Source organism: Phaenicophaeus curvirostris, chromosome 18, assembly GCF_032191515.1.
Source record: "Phaenicophaeus curvirostris isolate KB17595 chromosome 18, BPBGC_Pcur_1.0, whole genome shotgun sequence".
Lineage (NCBI taxonomy): Eukaryota > Metazoa > Chordata > Aves > Cuculiformes > Cuculidae > Phaenicophaeus > Phaenicophaeus curvirostris.
This window is the reverse complement of record NC_091409.1, coordinates 13,161,223-13,178,192: the sequence shown is the minus strand read 5'-3', so window position 1 is coordinate 13,178,192 and position 16,970 is coordinate 13,161,223. Positions and strand designations below refer to the sequence as shown.

General features: G+C 53.7%; 2 protein-coding genes across 4 annotated transcripts in view; one reads left to right on the top strand and one right to left on the bottom strand.

Annotated features, from left to right (window-relative positions):
* The first annotated feature begins 813 nt into the window (after positions 1-813).
* Positions 814-14,360, top strand: GSS (glutathione synthetase). Of its 2 annotated transcripts, none has more exons than XM_069871765.1 (13): positions 814-838; positions 2,579-2,729; positions 4,338-4,483; positions 6,296-6,371; positions 6,926-7,065; positions 7,219-7,335; positions 7,768-7,848; positions 9,014-9,091; positions 10,407-10,473; positions 11,137-11,331; positions 11,508-11,589; positions 11,869-12,058; positions 12,753-14,360. In XM_069871765.1, the coding sequence occupies exons 2-13, from the start codon at positions 2,601-2,603 to the stop codon at positions 12,874-12,876; spliced, it is 1,425 nt and encodes a 474-aa protein (XP_069727866.1). In that variant the 5' UTR covers positions 814-838; positions 2,579-2,600; the 3' UTR covers positions 12,877-14,360. The 2 variants fall into 2 exon arrangements, with proteins under 2 accessions (XP_069727866.1, XP_069727868.1); XM_069871767.1 differs by having other exon boundaries at positions 821-838; positions 2,593-2,729.
* Positions 14,361-15,073: 713 nt separating this feature from the next.
* The window catches only part of ACSS2 (acyl-CoA synthetase short chain family member 2), a 35,332-nt gene continuing 33,435 nt past the window's right edge, over positions 15,074-16,970 (bottom strand). For both annotated transcript variants that reach the window (XM_069871749.1, XM_069871750.1), the window contains one exon: positions 15,074-16,830. In XM_069871749.1, coding sequence (XP_069727850.1) covers positions 16,703-16,830 — 128 coding nt within the window. In that variant the 3' untranslated portion in view covers positions 15,074-16,702. The remainder of the gene's footprint in view (positions 16,831-16,970) is intronic.

The following is a 16,970-nucleotide window of genomic DNA, read 5'->3' as shown; positions in this document are numbered from 1 at the left end:
CTTCCCAAGATCTCATTTCAAACTCCCCTCTTCTAGCTGAAAACCATTCCCCCTCATCCTATCCCTGCACTCCCTGATAAAAAGCCCCTCCCCAGCTTTCCTGGAGCCCCTTTCAGTCCTGGAAGCTGCTCTAAGATCTCCTCAGAGCCTTCTCTTCTCCAGGTTGAACAACCCCAACTCTCTCAGCCTGTCCTCATATGGGAGGTGCTCCAGCATTTGCATTGTCTTACATCGCCTTTTTTCTTTAGACTAGACATCAGGAAGACGTTGTTCACTATGAGGGTGGGGAGGCCCTGGCCCAGGCTGCCCAGGGAAGCTGTGGCTGCCCCATCCCTGTTCCAGGCCAGGCTGGATGCGCCTGGCAGCAACCAGATCCAGTGGGAGGTGTCCCTGCCCATGGCAGGGGGGTTGGAACTGGATGGGCTTTGAGGTCCCTGGATGGGCTTTGAGGTCTCTTTCAACGCAAACTACTCCATAATTCAATGATCACTGGGAAAGACTGGATTCTCCTCTCTGCAAGGCTGCTTTAGCGCCCCCACGCCCCCCTCCGCCATGACAGCGCTCCCCGACCTCCCGCCGCCGCCTCCAACCAGAGGCCTTGGCCCCGCCCCCTCACATCGTGACAGGCGGACAGCGCTGCCAATCAACGAGAAGTGGGCGGGGACAGGGCTGCTTGGGAGGGGAGCTGTCCAATCGCGGGGCGAGGGCGTAGGCGCCGCCCAATCGGGGAGCGGGGCCTGGAGTTCTGTCCAATCGCGAGGCGGGAGCGCTGTCCAATGGGAGACGGGGGCGGGCGCGCTGGCCAATCGCGGGGCGGGGCGCGAGCGGCGCGGAGCAGGTTGGGGCGCGGGGTGTCGGGGTCGGAGGGGTGAGGGGGAGCCGGGGGCTCGGGGGAGGAGCAGGGGTGGCAGCGTGGCCAGAGGGGCTCGGGGTGGGCTCAGAGGGGGCAGCGGGGCCGGGAGGACTCGGGACCGGGCTCCGAGCGGTGCTCTGACACCGAAAATGATAGAATCACGGAATGGTTTGGGTCGGAAGGGACCTCAAAGCCCATCCAGTTCCATCCCCTGCCAGCGCCAGCGACACCTCCCACTGGATCCGGTCGCTCCAAGCCCCATCCAACCTGGCCTGGAACACCCCCAGGGATGGGGCAGCCACCACTGCTCTGGGAACCTGGGCCAGAGCTCCTTTTCTCCAGGGATGGGGCGAGGGGGTGGTGGTTCCATTTATACTGATGAACAATGGGAATAAGGGCAAGGGGTGCCAGGGGGATCCTGTCACTGCTGCTTCTCCCGCGTTCCTGGGCTCATTTTTAGCCATCATGGACACCACTGAGCATCCCCATGGTGGGAAGAAAAATGAAGCTGGTGAAGGGGTCGGAGAACAAGTGTTACAAGGAGCAGCTGAGGGAGCTGGGGTTTTTTAGCCTGGAGAAGAGGAGGCTGAGGGGAGACCTCACTGCTCTCTCCAACTACCTGAAAGGAGGTTGTGGAGAGGAGGGAGCTGGGCTCTTCTCCCACATGACAGTGTTCAGACTGGACATCAGGAAAATATTTTTCACCCAAAGGGTTATTGGGCACTGGCAGAGGCTGCCCAGGGAGGTGGTGGAGTCACCTTCCTTGGAGGTGTTTAAAAGATAGGTAAATGAGGTACTCAAGGGCATGGTTTAGTGGCAGATAGGAACGGTTGGACTCGATGATCTAAGAGGGCTTTTCCAACCTGGTGATTCTATGCTGGCTCCCACAGGAGTCCCTGTTTTGTGAAGTTGTCATAGAATTAGGGAATGGTTTGGGTTGGAATGGTTTGAATCACAAGGCACCTTAAAGCCCACCCTGCTCCGCCACTGATCAGGGTAATAAAAGCCCCATCCAACCTGGTCTTGAACACCTCCAGGGATGGGGCAGCCATGACTTTTTTGCCAGTATTTCCACACCCTCATCATGAAGAATTTCTAATGTCTAATCTAAATCTTATTTTGGAGTTTTAGAAAGCAAGAGCTGTAATCAGGGCTGAGTGACACGAGGGAGTGATCTCCATCAATCATTTGCAGTGAGACAAGACCTGGTTACAGAGTATATTTCCCACTTATGTATAAATTTTCCCAGAAATCTTATGCATATTCTGTTTCTTTCCAAGAACTCATTTTGATGTTATTATGAACTTCATCACAGTCAAATCTCTTGCTAATTTGCAGCTGGCTCCCGCTCTGTATGATCTTGTGTTTCAGATAGGGAAAGACTGCAGACAGAGGTGATTATGGAATAAGATGCATCTGTTCAGCACAGATCATAGAATCATAGATTTGCTAGGATCGAAAAGACCTTTCCCAACCATACCTGTCCACTACTAAACCAAATGCCTGAGCACCGTGTTTACCCATGTTTTAAAGACTTCCAGTGATGGTGACTCCACCACCTCCCTGGGCAGCCGTTCCAGTTCCCAATAACCCTTTTGGTGAAGAATTTTTTCCTGGACATCGTGTCTAACTTTTAAAAAATACAGTTAGTTAGATGAAACTTAGCTCTACTTTAGCTTAAATAAAAAATATTCCAATTTTTATAATAGTAACTACTTGTATCAGCTTTGCCTCTGCAGTGCTGGGCATGGCCGTGTCCTGGGATGCCGTCCTGCGTGATGAGGAAGCGCTGCGGGAGGCGGCGGTGGTGGCGGTGGATGCAGCACTGCTGGAGGGTGTCCTGATGCGCACTGAGGGCTGCCCCAACGCCTCGGACGTGAGTGCCCAGCGTGGCAAGGGGACCCCGCACCGAGCCGTGCCTGCAGCCAGCGCTTGGCTGGGGCAGAGCCAGCATGAGGGCTGTGACCTACCCTTCACCCTGCTGCGGAGTGCATCTCCCCAGGGGACAGCTTTGGAGCAATTCCCCTTTTAGGAAGGGAGGAAATAGGTCTGGAAAGGTTTGGGGAACTCCCAGCAGTCCTCTGTGTGTGCTGGTGGGAGTTTGTTCCTCTCCCAGCCTCGCATCACTTGTATGATCCTTTGAACCAGCGGAGCATCTTTTTTCGTGTGCTCCCAGCTACAACTCAGCCTTTGCTCCATGCTGGAGGCAAGGGTGGCCAATCAGTGGAATTACTGCCTGTGAAGCTCTGGCAGTTGGATTGGGTGGAGGCACTGATGGGCACTCAGGCTGTTGGAGTGGGAGGCCGCAAGGGGTCTCGGAGGAGGATGTAGCTCTGTGCAAGAGGGGTGGGACACAACAGGGTCCCTGAGGAGCTTGAGGGCAAGCAGCATGCTGTGCTTGGAGCTGGCAGAGCTGCAAGAAGGGAGGCCTCCACCATGGGGGGTACTTCTTGATGACAGGCGCATGGTCAGGCCAGGGCTCTGAGGGAATCTCAGAGGGTGAGAGGAAGAGGGAGCCTAGGAGGAAAGGTCAAGCAGACTGCTGGTGTCACAGAATCACAGGATGGTTGGGGTTGGAAGGTCCCTCTGGAGCTCATCCAATCCAGCCCTCTCTAAATCAGGGTCACCTCCACCAGGTTGCACAGTAGCGCATCCTGGCAGGGTTTGAATCTCTCCAGAGAAGGAGACTCCACACCCTCCCTGGGCGGCCCGTTCCAGTGCTGTGGCACCCTCACAGGAAGGAAGTTTTTCCTCATGTTCAGGTGGAACTTCGCATGCTCCAGTTTGTGCGCAGTACTCCTTGTCCTGTTGCTGGGTAATGTCAAGAAGAGTCTGGCCCCATGCTCCCGACCCCTGCCCTTTAGATATTGATCAGCATTGATGAGATCCCCTCTCAGCCTTCTGCAGGCTAAACATACCCAGGTCTCTCAGCCCTTTCTTGTAACAGAGATGCTCCAGTCCCTTGGTTCCTATAAAAATCAAAGTGAATTGGGAACTCCTCTCTGTTGCAATGCTTTGACTTTGAAGGTGGCTCTGAGCCTGAGCTGGGGGATGAGCCGGGGTCCAGAGTCATCTCTGTGACTTGGTAAGAAAGGATCAAAGGAAGTGACTCTTGATGACCAAAACCCAATACTGGCAAATTCACCTTTCTTCTGAAGCCAAAGCATTTTGGAGACAATAATCTCCAGTTAAGGTAGAAACAAAGCATCTTCAGAGTGAACCACTCAGCCCAGCTGGAGCTCTGGAGCAGCTACTCCTGCCTCCACAGTGTCCTGCAGAGAGCTTGTAAAGCAAAGCTCTCAGAAGTCAGGGGTCAGCAGGGCTGAGGCCCTGTGGTGTACCGAAAGGGTCTGGGGTTGGCTTCAGCCTTCAGCCAAGCACAGGAAGTGCCTCTTCAGCCCCACTCAGGCTCCATGGTCCAGCGTGGGTTTCCAGCCCTCTTGTGTTGAGACCTGACTTCCCTGCTCCACATTCTTCTTTGCAGGTGGTGAATTATGCTCCCTTCACGCTGCTCCCCTCTGTGGTACCAAGTGCCCTGTTTGAACAAGCATATGCTGTTCAGCAAGATTTTAACCTGCTGGTGGATGCCATTAGCCAAAGCAAAGAATTCCTGGAGCAGACTCTGGCCAGGTAACTTTCTTTCATGTTGCATTTTAATGAAATATTTTAAATGTGAACTATTTATCACCCTTCAGGCATTCCTACCTTCCAACCATTCATGTCCTTCAAGCTGAGGCAGGCATTCCTGTCCTCTGCAGGATCTCTCTGCTGTACTGCTTGCCCTCAGACTAAATTCCATCAAGTCTCTGTGTTTTGAGGCCTCCTTGGACCTCAGAAGATGGGACAAGTGGCCAAGAGTTGACTCCCTGCAATGACTTCAATTTTGCCGCTGTTTCAAGCTTGTGAATTCTTACTTATGAGCTTGTTCAAATTGTTAGAGGCTTCACCGAGTCCTAGATTGAGCAGTCGGTTTTCGTCTGGTTTTGCATCTGCCTGTGGCTGTCTGATAATCACCAGCTCTGCTGTCTGCCTGCAGTTATGAAGATGTTGTTTCTCTCTGTAGAACATGATCAGTCACCCTGTGTGCCCTGCTTTCCCAGCCATGCCAGGATGGCGACCTGTGGACCCGGGGTGCTGGAGGCCTGGTTAGCTCTGGCTCATGAGCAGTACTGGATTTATCTAGAGCTATTGCCCTGTGCTGGGGTGACTGTCCCTGACTGTGGCCTCCACAAAACCCATTCCCCTTCCTGCTGCTCATTCTGTGCTGTCAGTCTGCTCAGGTGCTGCTCTCTGTCACCGGGACAGAGCAAAGGAGACTATTTTCCAGCATCGTTCTTGTTTGGCTGAATCCTGACCCCTCAGAGCTCTTTTTATGCTTGCGCCTGTTCCAAAGCTGACTGCAACCAGGGCTTGTGGAGGCGTGTTTATACCTGTGGTTAAGGAGCACAGCACCTGGGGCTTGTGTACCTGCCCTGTGCTGCCTACTGTGCAGGGTCCAGGCAGCTCCTTAGAGGTGCTGCTCGCAGTTGCCTCAGGAATGTGGACCGTGGAAGAAAAGCCAGACCTGCAGGGCCACTGAAGCAGTTGGCACCACAGTGTTTGGGTTTTGGAGCCTAACAGGGCAGGGGGAATTTGGGGAAGCTTGTCAGGCTTCTGCTACGAGCTGTTTGTGCAGGCACAGAGGGGAATCTGATTCCTTTCCTCTGTCTGCAGAATTCTGCAGCACTGCTTTGCTTTTGCTTGTCCTGTCTCTTTGTCCTGGAAATGAAAGTCAGCTGCTTTTTGTGGAGTGGCTGTGCTGAGCAAACTGGATCTCATAGAATCCTAGAATGGTTTGGGTTGGAAGGGACCTTAAAACTCATCTAGTTCCCCCCCTGCTGCCATGGGCAGGGACACCTTCCACTGGATCCACTTGCTCCAAGCCCCATCCAGCCTGGCCTGGAACACCTCCAGGGATGGGGCAGCCACCACTGCTCTGGGCAACCTGGGCCAGGGACTCCCCACCCTCACAGCAAAACATTTTTTCCTGAGATCTCATCTCAATCTCCCCTCTTTTAGCTTAAAACCATCCCCCCTCATCCTGTCCCTGTACTCCCTCATCAAGAGCCTCTCCCTAGCTTTCCTGGAGCCCCTTTCAGTACTGGAAGCTGTTCTAAGATCTCTCCAGAGCTTTTTCTTCTCCAGGCTGAACAACCCCAACTCCCTCAGCCTGCACTTGTGTGGGAGGTGCTCCAGCACCTCCAGTTATGCACTGTGGCCATTGATGAAGGGTGCATTCATGGTGAGATGCTTACCCATCCTGTAGGACTTGGTCCAGCCACAGCCCTGCTGTTTGTGCTGGAGAACATCCCTGGGAAAGTTTTTTTTTTTCTGGGGAGCAATTAATTTTCTTCTTCCTCTGTGACAGTGTAAGGGGCTGATCTGGTCTTTCTTTCTCTCTAGCACCATCAAGGTAGATGACTTCACAGCTCAGCTCTTCAGAATCCACATGCAAGTGTTGGAGGAAGGCCTGGCTCAGGTACCTTGGCAGGAGACCCCAGGGGCTGGCAGCTGTGCCCCTTTGCATCGTGGTGGGATTGCCTGGTCTCTGCCTGCAGGCTTGCTTGCTACTGTGAGCTTTGAACTGTCTGTAGTCAGGCCAGTCACTGCCTACGCTCTGATGTCTCGGTTACAGCCTGTGAGCTCCAGACCTTGCCCTGTTTGACGGTCATGCCCGCTGGTTAGTGCTGCTGGAAGCGGTCAGGCCTTGACTGGGAGGATTTAATATGGTTTATCTTTGTCCTCTGGGACCCCTGGGAGCACACAAGGATGTGTGCTGTGTTGGGACCTGTGCCAGACAGGCTGTCCCTGCAGAAGCTCCTCTTCTCACGCGTGTTGCTGACTCCCCCGGAGTCCTGAGGAGAGCTGTGGGGTCTGAGCAAGGGCCAAGACACCCATGGGCACATCTTGCAGGGGGGTTTATCAAAATGAAGGTGATTGGCTCTGCTCCAGGTGGACTTTGAAGTGAGGTTGTCAGAGGGATTTGCACTTAAAGGCAACAAAGGAACCCACTTCACCTCCCCTCTGTTTCAGTCTGTGTTTTTAGGCATAAACCGCTCTGATTACATGTTTGACTGTGGGGTGGATAGCACACCGGCTCTGAAGCAGATAGAGATAAACACCATTGCTGCCAGCTTTGGAGGCCTCACCTCCCGCACTGTGGCTGTCCACGGGTAAGAGAGCATCTCTGGGCTGTGCTGCCAGGCACTGCAGCAGCTGTACCGCATGGCCTGCTGTGCTCCTTGTTCTTGCGTGCTCTCCAGGCTCCTGCTCCCTAGGTCCATTTGGGGGCTGTTGTGACTTATATTTGTTTTTTTATTGCCCAGGCGAGTGTTGAAAGTGCTGGGAAAGTTTCAGGAGGCATCACGCCTGCTGCCCAACAACCCATCCAAAGGGCTTGCCTTGGGGATTGCGAAAGCCTGGGAGCTCTACGGCTCGCCAAGGTAAGGAGAAAGGAGGTGCTACAGGCTGGTCTTATCTCTCTGTAGCATTTGGAGTTGTGCATTCTGAAAGATGCCTGTTTGCTAGACAAGCTGATGTTAGAAAGCCTGTGGCACCCAGGGAAGAGCAGTGTGGTTGTCTTGGCGCACAAGGCTGCTGTGACACAAAGCAGGGATGTGCAGAGGAGTTGTGTGTTTCAACAACTTTGCACAGACCTTGCTTTCCTCCTGACTTTTCCCTTTGCACTTATGCCCTGCACCAGTTTGGCAGTGACGCAGCATCAGTGCTGCTCTCTGCATGCTGACCCTCAGAAACGCTGGAGAAAACAAGCAGGAGCAGTGCAGGAAGCCTGAATCACAGACATCAAAAGTTGGTGATCTGGTGTGCGTGTGGAGTGTTTCTGAGTTTAAGGATGTCCTTGGCATCTCTTCCAGTGCTGTGGTGATGTTTCTGGTGGAGGAAATCCAAAGGAACATTTTTGATCAGCGATGCGTAGAAAATGAGCTTTGGAACAGGTAAAAGTTGAATTTTCTTGGGATGGGAAAGGAAGTGGTGCAATTTTGGAAAAGGGAAGCAGAAGGAATTGCAGCTGGGTTGTGATGTTGCCCTCGCGGCAGCTTGTGGGGTGTCTCCAGGGTCTCCAGTGGGCATGGAGTGGTTGGAGAGCATAGGAGCAGGTAAGGGAAAGATGGGGGTGTGCAGAATTTGTTTTCTTTTTACTTTGTCACCTAGTAAAGTCGAAACGTTTCTTATTTTGGAGGACTGGAGAGGGCATAGCTTGGTATGTACAGGGCAGCCTTTATCTTGGGCTTATCTCTGTAGTTTGTTAGGCAGCTGCCTTCAGCATTCCTTCGGTGGCCTCCCTCCTAGCCTCAGCGCCCACCTTTGTCTTCACACCAACCTCCCAAAGCAGCTCCTCACTGGAAATACCAGCAGCCGTCAAAGCCTCTGGTCTCCAGGGCTGATTCCTTGCTGATTTTGTGCCTCCTCAGAGCTGCGCCAGCAGTAACTTTGCTGTGGGCCAGGTCTCTTAGATGAGACAATAAGGAGCAGAGCAGGGTTAATGGGGGTCGTGCTTTCTCTCTGACTTGGAATTGAGCCCAGGGTATTCCATAAAAGCTTAATTAATGAAATTTCAAACCCGTTGTGTGATCTGGGCAGAGTAAGCAAGGCGGCAGCGGAGCGAAGGACTGGGGAGAAGGAGGTATTAGGGTGGGGTTTAGCCCTGAGACTGGTTGGAGCAATGGGAGGTGTGTGATGATCACGTAGCCCACACTGCCGCTGTGTGGAGGAGAGGTTGTAAAGCCTGGAGGAGGTAAAACATGCAGGAAATCACTCATCTGTCTGCAGCTCTTGGCTTTGAAGCCAACAGCAAGTAAATCTATTGTGTAGGGATAAAACACCCAAAACAGTGACTTCTCTTAGAAATACTTTCAGAGGTGAAAGGTGCGTTTTGAGAAATGCAGGGTGTTCAGACACATGTTCTGCTTCCTACAGTATGCAGGCTGGAAACATAGGATGGGTGCTAAAACCAGGAGCTATTTCAGCCTGTAGGATTCGTCTGGCTCCGTAGGACAAAGCCTGAGGTGGAGGAGCCTGCAAGGTGAAGGAGGCACCAGTTCCACCTGTGATCGAGTGACTGTCCCCAGCCTGGTGACTCTCCTGCTCCTCTCTTCACAGGAATATTCGTGTCATCCGGAAGCGCTTCAGAGATGTGTTTGAAAAGGGGTCTCTGGATGATGCTAAGAGGCTGTATATGTGAGTATGAGCCAAGGTGCGCGTTCCTGGCTGGGTGTTGGGCACACAGGGCTGTAAATGGGAATTTTCAACCAGAGCTGGTGGTATGCTTTGAGTGTAAACAGTGACTTGCTGAGAAAGCAGCTCTCTTCCATGCTTCAGGCTGCTGCTTCCCCTTGGAGCTGAAACAATCTTGTTTTCACTCTGGTGAGATTTGGCATACGCACATCGACTCCCTTACAGCTGAAAAGATAATTTCCTTCCTTCAAGCCACAGCCTTCAGAGCTCTGTGGGATTTTTATTTCCTCCCCATACATCTGCTCTGAGAAGTCCTGGCTATTTCAGAGGCTTCCACAATGACATTTCCTGTCTAATGTTCACATGAGGCTCTGCTAGCGGGAGTTGGGCTGGGTTATCAGTCCTAGAGGAGGAAGCGTTACATGTCTGTGTGGTTTCTGCTGGGTTTGAATGCTCTCATCATCTTGCTTGCTCCCCGTAGAGGCTGGGACTCGCGGGTCACAGACTCCGAGTCCTGTCAGTTGGTCCCAAGTGTGATGTTTGTCCTCTTTCCCGGGTAATGTGCTTGGAGCTGCACAGACCTAAAAAACTATACGGTTTCACGCCAATGTTTATTCTGTAGCTAGGCTGACTTTTCCATGGTTTGACCTTTGGTGCCTCTGCTGCATTTAATTAACAAATACATTTGTCATCGCCAGACAGTTGAGGGAAAAGCATATCCACTGTACTTCCTCCAGAGCATCCTCTCCTCTTACTGACGAATGCCTTGGCCATTTGGCTGCCTGGCTGCAAGCACTTTCTATGCTGCTTTTGCTGGCCATGGCACAATTTGTGTGGTCAAAGCTTGGGTGTGTGGTGCTGTGTACACACCGACGGCCCTGGCAGGGTGGTTTGGTGCCTGGGCATGTTGAGTTTGGTGTTCTGCCTTGTGTGGCCATCGAGGGAAGACCCATTTCCTCCCAGCTTCCAGAATCCCCTAGGCCTGGCTCTCAGTGGCAAAAGCTACTGAAAAAATAGGTTCTCACCTCCCTGCTGGGCTGGGTGCGTGAATTATTGAGACTTTGGTTATGGAAGAGGCCAGGTGTCAGTTCCCTGTGTCTCAGGACAGGCAGGACAAGCCTGCTGGGGCTCAGTGGAGAGGAGCCAGGGCTTGCAGTCCTCGGATTTCTCCAGCAGAGCCAGCCAGGAGCTGAACAGACCAAGGAGAAGGGGCAGATGCTGTAATGTGTTGCTCGCCAGACCCCTCGGTGCTGGAGTGGTTTGGGCAGAGGTGGGCAGGAGCTGAGCTGTTGTGTGAATGCTCCTGTCTCTGTTGCAGTGACGGCCAGGAGGTAGCGGTGGTGTACTACCGAGAGGGCTACATGCCAACCAACTACGACCAGCAGGTCAGTACCCAGGGCTCTGCTCCAAGAAGCCACCCACTTCTCGAATGTGGCCTTTCCCACCAGGTTTGAAATGCCCTGTGATCCCAGGGGCATCTCTCCTGTCCTGGATGGGGTTAGTCCTGTCCAGCGCGGCTGATGGTGTTGGGAAGCTGTGACTGCAGGGCATGTGGGTGTCCCTGGTGCTTGCACAAGAAAAATGAGTGGCTTTCTTCTCCAGTAACCACTCAGGTGGTGGCCTCTTACCGCAGCACCACATTGCTTCCATGCTGTACGGGTTAACCCGGTTTTAGCACCTCCTTAAAGGGTTTAGACTTGATCTATAGATAAATTTCTGTCCTCTGCTAGGACTGCGTGGCTGCAGGTAACGATAGCACAGACCAGTCTTGCTGTTGTCGGGAGGTGGCAGCACTGGACAAGCCAGGGAGGGAGGGAGCGATTGTAAAGGCTGTGGGCTAACCTGGCTGTGCTGTTTCTAGAGGTGGGGAATCCATGTACACGTGTCTGCTTGCCTCTGCAGTGCTAGTCCCACCTGCCATCCCTGCCAGGCAGGCAGAGAGGAGGCGAATCACATGTCAATAAATGAACAGAGTGGAGAAAAACATCTTTTTTCCTTTCTTTTTTTTTTCCCTTTCTCACTGGATGGTTGCTCTCTTTCCATCTCAGAACTGGGAAGCACGGTTGTTGCTGGAGAGATCAAGGGCAGTGAAGTGCCCTGACATTGCTACCCAACTCGCAGGCACCAAGAAGGTCCAGCAGGAGCTGAGCCAGCCAGGGACGCTGGAGCGATTGCTGCCGGGCCGTGCCGAGGCTATTGCTCGGATAAGAGCAACGTTTGCTGGACTCTATTCCCTGGACGTGGTGAGTGTGAACGGGGCTGGAGTGGAAACAAATGTGCAGCCCGGTGCTTGGCCTGCATGATGTTTCTCTTTGGTTGAGAAAATAAGGGCTTTGTTGTGGCCTTGGGGGAGCAGTTGATCCTGCTAAGAGCCCCTGCTCCTCTCTCATGCTTTGCTCCTGCCATCCCTTGCTGCCAGGGTGAAGAGGGTGACAGGATGGTTGCTGCAGCTATCGCTGACCCCGACCGGTTTGTGCTGAAGCCGCAGCGAGAAGGTGGAGGTATGAGCTGGAGTGGCTCTGTGTGGGTTTTTATTGCAGGTCATACTGTATCCAGGAGCTCTGGATGGTTCTTGGTTCTGTGCTGAGGGAGAGGAGGTGCCGTGCTTGGTAGCCACTTGTAGCCGTGGGCGCTAGTCATGGCAGTAAGGTTGTGCTGCTCCTAGAGGAGCTCCCTAGGCCCAGCACTGGGGTGTGAAGAGGCCAAGGCTGGGTCTCTTTGGGCTGCTGGAGCCAACAAATTCTGCTCTGCTTGACCTGCTGGGTTGTTTTTTTTGCCAGGGAACAACCTGTATGGTGAAGAGCTCAGGCAGGTTCTGGAGAAGATCAGAGACAGCCCTGAGCGAACCGCCTACATCTTGATGGATAAGATCAAACCACGGCCAGCAATTAATTACTTGCTGAGGGCTCACAGCCCCCTGCAAGCATCTGAGTGTATCTCGGAGCTCGGTATTTTTGGTGTCTACGTCAGGTGAGAAATGTGCTTGTGTTATGGGGTGGTTACCTGTGCCAGTGGGCACTTGGGCTGGGAGTTTTTTCCCCTCTGCAGGGCAGATATCTCTGGGGAGAAGGTCCAGGGGACAGAGGTGCCTGTTGAGTCTCTGCTCCTGTTTGCAGCTCTTGGAGCAGGCGCTGAACTGCTGCTCTGTACCTGCTGCCAGCTGAGGTGTTGAAAAACTGCAGAGCTAGCGCTGGTGGTTACTGGTGTAACAGCCACATGGAACTGGTGTGTCTCATCCCTGATTTCTGGAGGCACTTCTTGGGATGTGGACACAGCCACATACTTCTCCAAAGCCCTAGTGATCTCTGAAATATCTGAAATGTGGCTGTGTTCAACCCTAAATAACTGCTGCTTTTGTCTAGTAGCTTTTAGGCCCATAGAAATGTTTCCAGAGCTTATAAATTGAAGTCCTGGTACAATTTTAGAAACAAATGACCGAAATGGCCCTGCTGAGAAAGGGCAGTGTTGCTGGCAGGGACAAAATGGGCACAGCTCCGCTGTCCACAGAGAGCTGAGACCTCTGCATTCGCCTGGGGGCTTCTACATACCCATTACCTGCCCTGCGCCGGGGCTGTGACAAGCAACAGGAGTTAAATTATCTGAGATGGTTGAAGTGCTGTAAGCTTTCTGGTCTGCAGGTGCTCACGTGCCGTTTTCTTTGCAGGCAGGGCAAGGAGATGGTGATGAACAAAGCTGCCGGTCACCTCCTGCGGACGAAGGCGATCGAGCACACGGATGGTGGAGTGGCAGCTGGCGTGGCCGTGCTGGACACACCTTACTTGGTGTGAGCAGGCGATGCCCCGTCCCGCCCGCCTGCCTCTGCTGCCCTGAGAGCTGATCTGCCACAGGGACGTTCTCCGGAGGCTGCGCTTACCAAAGTCTGATTGCTGGGGACCAGGAGGAGGGACTGTGAGGACACAACTGCTCACACGGCCTGCGTGCCAGCCTCAGCTCCTCCACTACAATTGCTTCCTCCTGCAGGAAGAAGGGACTTCTGGCTCTGCTTGCCCTGTGTGCATCCCAGATGTGTCTGGTTGTTCCTTGAGGGGTGCCACGCCAGGCGCTCCTGCTCTTCCCAGTTTCACGCTCCTTGATGCTGCATTATTTCTGGAGACACACAAACCCAAAGCCTGGAGAACGGCAGGAGAGAGATGGTTGTGCGACTGCCTTCAGCTGTGGGAGCTGTGGCCTGGTGCCTCAGTGCTTTCCAGGTTAGAGGGGAGTCTGCTCCATCTGCCCAGGGCCTCTCCAGCCCTCGCTCAGGTGCTGCTGCCTCAATTTCTACATTTCACTGTGCCTGAGGATCTTCAGGTCCTGCGCAAGGGACAGCAGCCCCGCTGTAATTTGCCCAAAGGCCTCTTGCTTTGCCTGCTTCCTCTTTGCTCTGACTGGATGCTGATCCCCAATAGTGCCTCTCTGCTACAGGAGGCAGGCAGGTATGCAAAAATGCATCAGGTGTGCCCTGCTCTCCCTGTAGAAGGGCCGCACCTCCTCCTGTGGCCTCCTGCAGCCTTGGCCACAGATCCCCGTGGGTTGGTGTAAGAATCCCTCAGCGATGGTGGAAGATCCCAGCGTGAGGGTGGAGTGGAGCCTTGTGTCACAGCCAGCGTGCCAATAAACCCCAACTCCATCCCCGAGGGCTTGTGCCAGTGCCTCCCACTGCACACCATGCACTGAGCACCTTCTGCCTGCTCTGCTGTGGCACATACAGCCCAAGACCAGGTCAGGGTGCCCCAACCTCTGTAATGGTCCTGCTGGGATGGGGGGTGGGCTGAGACGGGGAGCTTTGTGGTGAGGGAGCAAAGGAATTGTAGGAGAAGCTGAGCAGCCGTAGTCCTGGCTGCCAGGGGCTTCACTTGGGACCAGCACCGATGGAGGCCGGGGGGGAGCGTGGGTTCTCCTTCCCAAGGGCTTGTGCCTCTTCCTTCAGCCCCTCTTCCTCCTCAGCCAAGCTGTTCAAGGGGAACCATGAAAGATGCACCTTTCTGGGAGCCTCAGCTCTGCCCTTTTAGTGACGCTGGAAAGAAGCAGCGTAAAGCCAGTGTTCCTGAAGGCTGAACGTGCTGACTGCCAGACCCGCACCCTGCCAGGCGCGTTGCCGCTGTTGCTGTGTGGTGACGCCAACACTGCGTGCTGCAATCATCCATCATTCACATCGGAGAGAGCTCCAAGCTGTAAGCGTGACCGAGTCCCTGATCCCTGGGTGTTTCACTGGGGGTTGATTGCCCCAGCCTGAGATTAAAGTGTACGTGCAATCCGAACTGTTCTTGTGCCGGTTCTGTCTGAGATGCAGTGCGAAGGGGAGGGATTTGCCTCCTCCCTGGCCCATTGAGCCAGCAGTGGCCAAGGGGGCCAAGAAGGCCAATGGCATCTTGGCTTGGATCAGAAACGGCGTGGCCAGCAGGTCCAGGGAGGTTATTCTCCCTCTGTACTCGGCACTGGTGAGACTGCTCCTGGAATCCTGTGTTCAGTTCTGGGCCCCTCACCACAAGAAGGATGTTGAGGCTCTGGAGTGAGTCCAGAGAAGAGCAACGGAGCTGGTGAGGGGGCTGGAGAACAGGCCTTATGAGGAACGGCTGAGAGAGCTGGGGGTGTTTAGCCTGGAGAAGAGGAGGCTGAGGGGAGACCTCATTGCTCTCTACAACTACCTGAAAGGAGGTTGTGGAGAGGAGGGAGCTGGGCTCTTCTCCCAAGTGACAGGGGACAGGACGAGAGGGAATGGCCTCAAGCTCCACCAGGGGAGGTTTAGGCTGGACATTAGGAAAAAATATTTCACGGAAAGGGTCACTGGGCACTGGAACAGCCTGCCCAAGGAGGGGGTTGAGTCACCTTCCCTGGAGGGGTTTAAGAGACAAGTGGATGAGGTGCTGAGGGACATGGTTTAGTGATTGATGAGAATGGTTGGACTCTATGATCCAGTGGGTCTTTTCTAACCCCATCTCCCCCAGACCAGCACCTACAACCCCCACACACACTCTGAGCCCGTTTCCATTTTGTTTCCATGATTTATATTCCATTTTGCATAAAATTCTAGCTGTTCCCAGCCAAAAATACAGAGCAGATAAAGGTAAGAGAGGAGGAGGGATGATGTAGGAGCCCTGGTCAAGGCAAGGGGCACAATCCAGTGGTATGGAGCTGCGGGGTGTGCGTGGGACACTGGCACGCGCTGAGGTTCTAGATCACAGGCAACTGCCACACCAGTGAGAGCAGCAGGTAAGAAATGAGGCTTGGGACTTGGGACAACAACCCAAGCAGAGCACCTGCCGTGCTCACCCTGAGCAACCAGCCTGAGGCAGCTGCCTCATCCTCTTCAGCTCAGCTTGCAGGTAAATCCTGAATGCTGGCGCTCACCAAAACAGCAGCTGGAGCAAGTTTTAAAGCCCGTTTCTCCTTTGGTTTAAGTGCAAAATCAAACAGCTCACATGCAGTTTTCATAGAGATCACAAAGGAGGTATCTCCCAGCCCAATGGCGGGCTGGAGGTAAAGGTAGTTCATTTGGAGCAGGATGGCTTTGGCAGCACCCTCATGATGTGCAGGACTGGAGGTTTTGGGATTGTTTTTTTCCCCTCTCATCATCACAAAGCCATGTCAGATTTAAGCAAAAGCTAACTTTAAACAGCTTCCACTGTGGTTTTCCTGATGAGAAAATCTCATCCAGGACCACAGCGGCGCTCCCTGCCGGGGTTGCTTTGTTGCCATGGTGGTGGTGCTGCACTATAACCCTGTGCCGGATTTGCCTGCCAGGGGAAAGGGCCCCTGCAGGGCTTTATTTTCCCTCCATCCTTTGGATGAACAGCACTCACTCCCACCCCAGGCCTTGACAGGAGCACCGAGCTGTGCAGCCTGGGGGTTCTGCCACGAGTGGGTGGAAGCAGCGCTGCACGGAGCACGTCAGAGACATTTCCTCAGAGACACTGCTCCCCGCCATGTCCATGAAGGACACTGGAAAAGGAAAAATGCACCAGCTGGCACCACACAGCTCAATAAAACCTGTTTAAAGCACAGAGCTCCTGTGAGCCTTGTGCTGCTCCCTTTCAGGCCAGGGGACCTCTGCGGGCTAGGACGGTGGACACAAGACTAGAGCCCAGCTACACAGTTGTGATGGGAGGGTGGTTTTAAGTTCTGCACACTCCAAGTTGAAAAGGAAGCCTAGCTGGCGTGTGGGCTGTGGCAGAAGAACCTCTCTTGCCTGCCTGCGTTGGGTAACTCCAGCAGCACTTCCCCTCCACCCCGCAAAGTTCCTTCCCCCTGTGCGCAAGGTGCCAGGCCCCCTCCATCCTATCAACTTAATTAACCACCCCATCCCCCCAAAAATTAAAAATCAAGAACGAGGTGCTGAAACGGGAGGAGGAAGAGTCCCTTGTCGTGTGCGTGAGGCTGAACTTCAGCTGTGCAACACCCATCTGGAACACGATACACACGTTCCTCCAGGGCATGGACACGCTCGTGAGGGGCAGCCAGTCCAGAGCCAGCCTCTTCCTCATCCCTAATGTCTGTACATTCAATTCAAGAGGTGAAGGTTTCCTTCCCAGGGCAGAGCAGGGGTATTCAGGGGCCCCGCTCTCAGGACACCCCTGCTGCTACAGTTCTGCTCAGCAGGGACAGGCCTTGCTGCTACTGTTTAGTGTCACATCTGCTGTTGAAAAGATGTTTTATGATGCCCGGGTTTGCCAAGGTGGAGATATCCCCCAGGTCTTGGTCATTTTTGGCAATCTTCCTTAATATCCGTCTGGTAATCTTTCCTGTAATGACAACCAGGAAATAAAGCAGGAGTCAGGATCTCTTCAGTATCCTTAGTGGGCACAGGGAGTGTCTAGACCTGCAGCATCCTCTGAGGCTGCCCCCCACCCCTGACTGAGTGGCCCCGGACACACAATTGAGG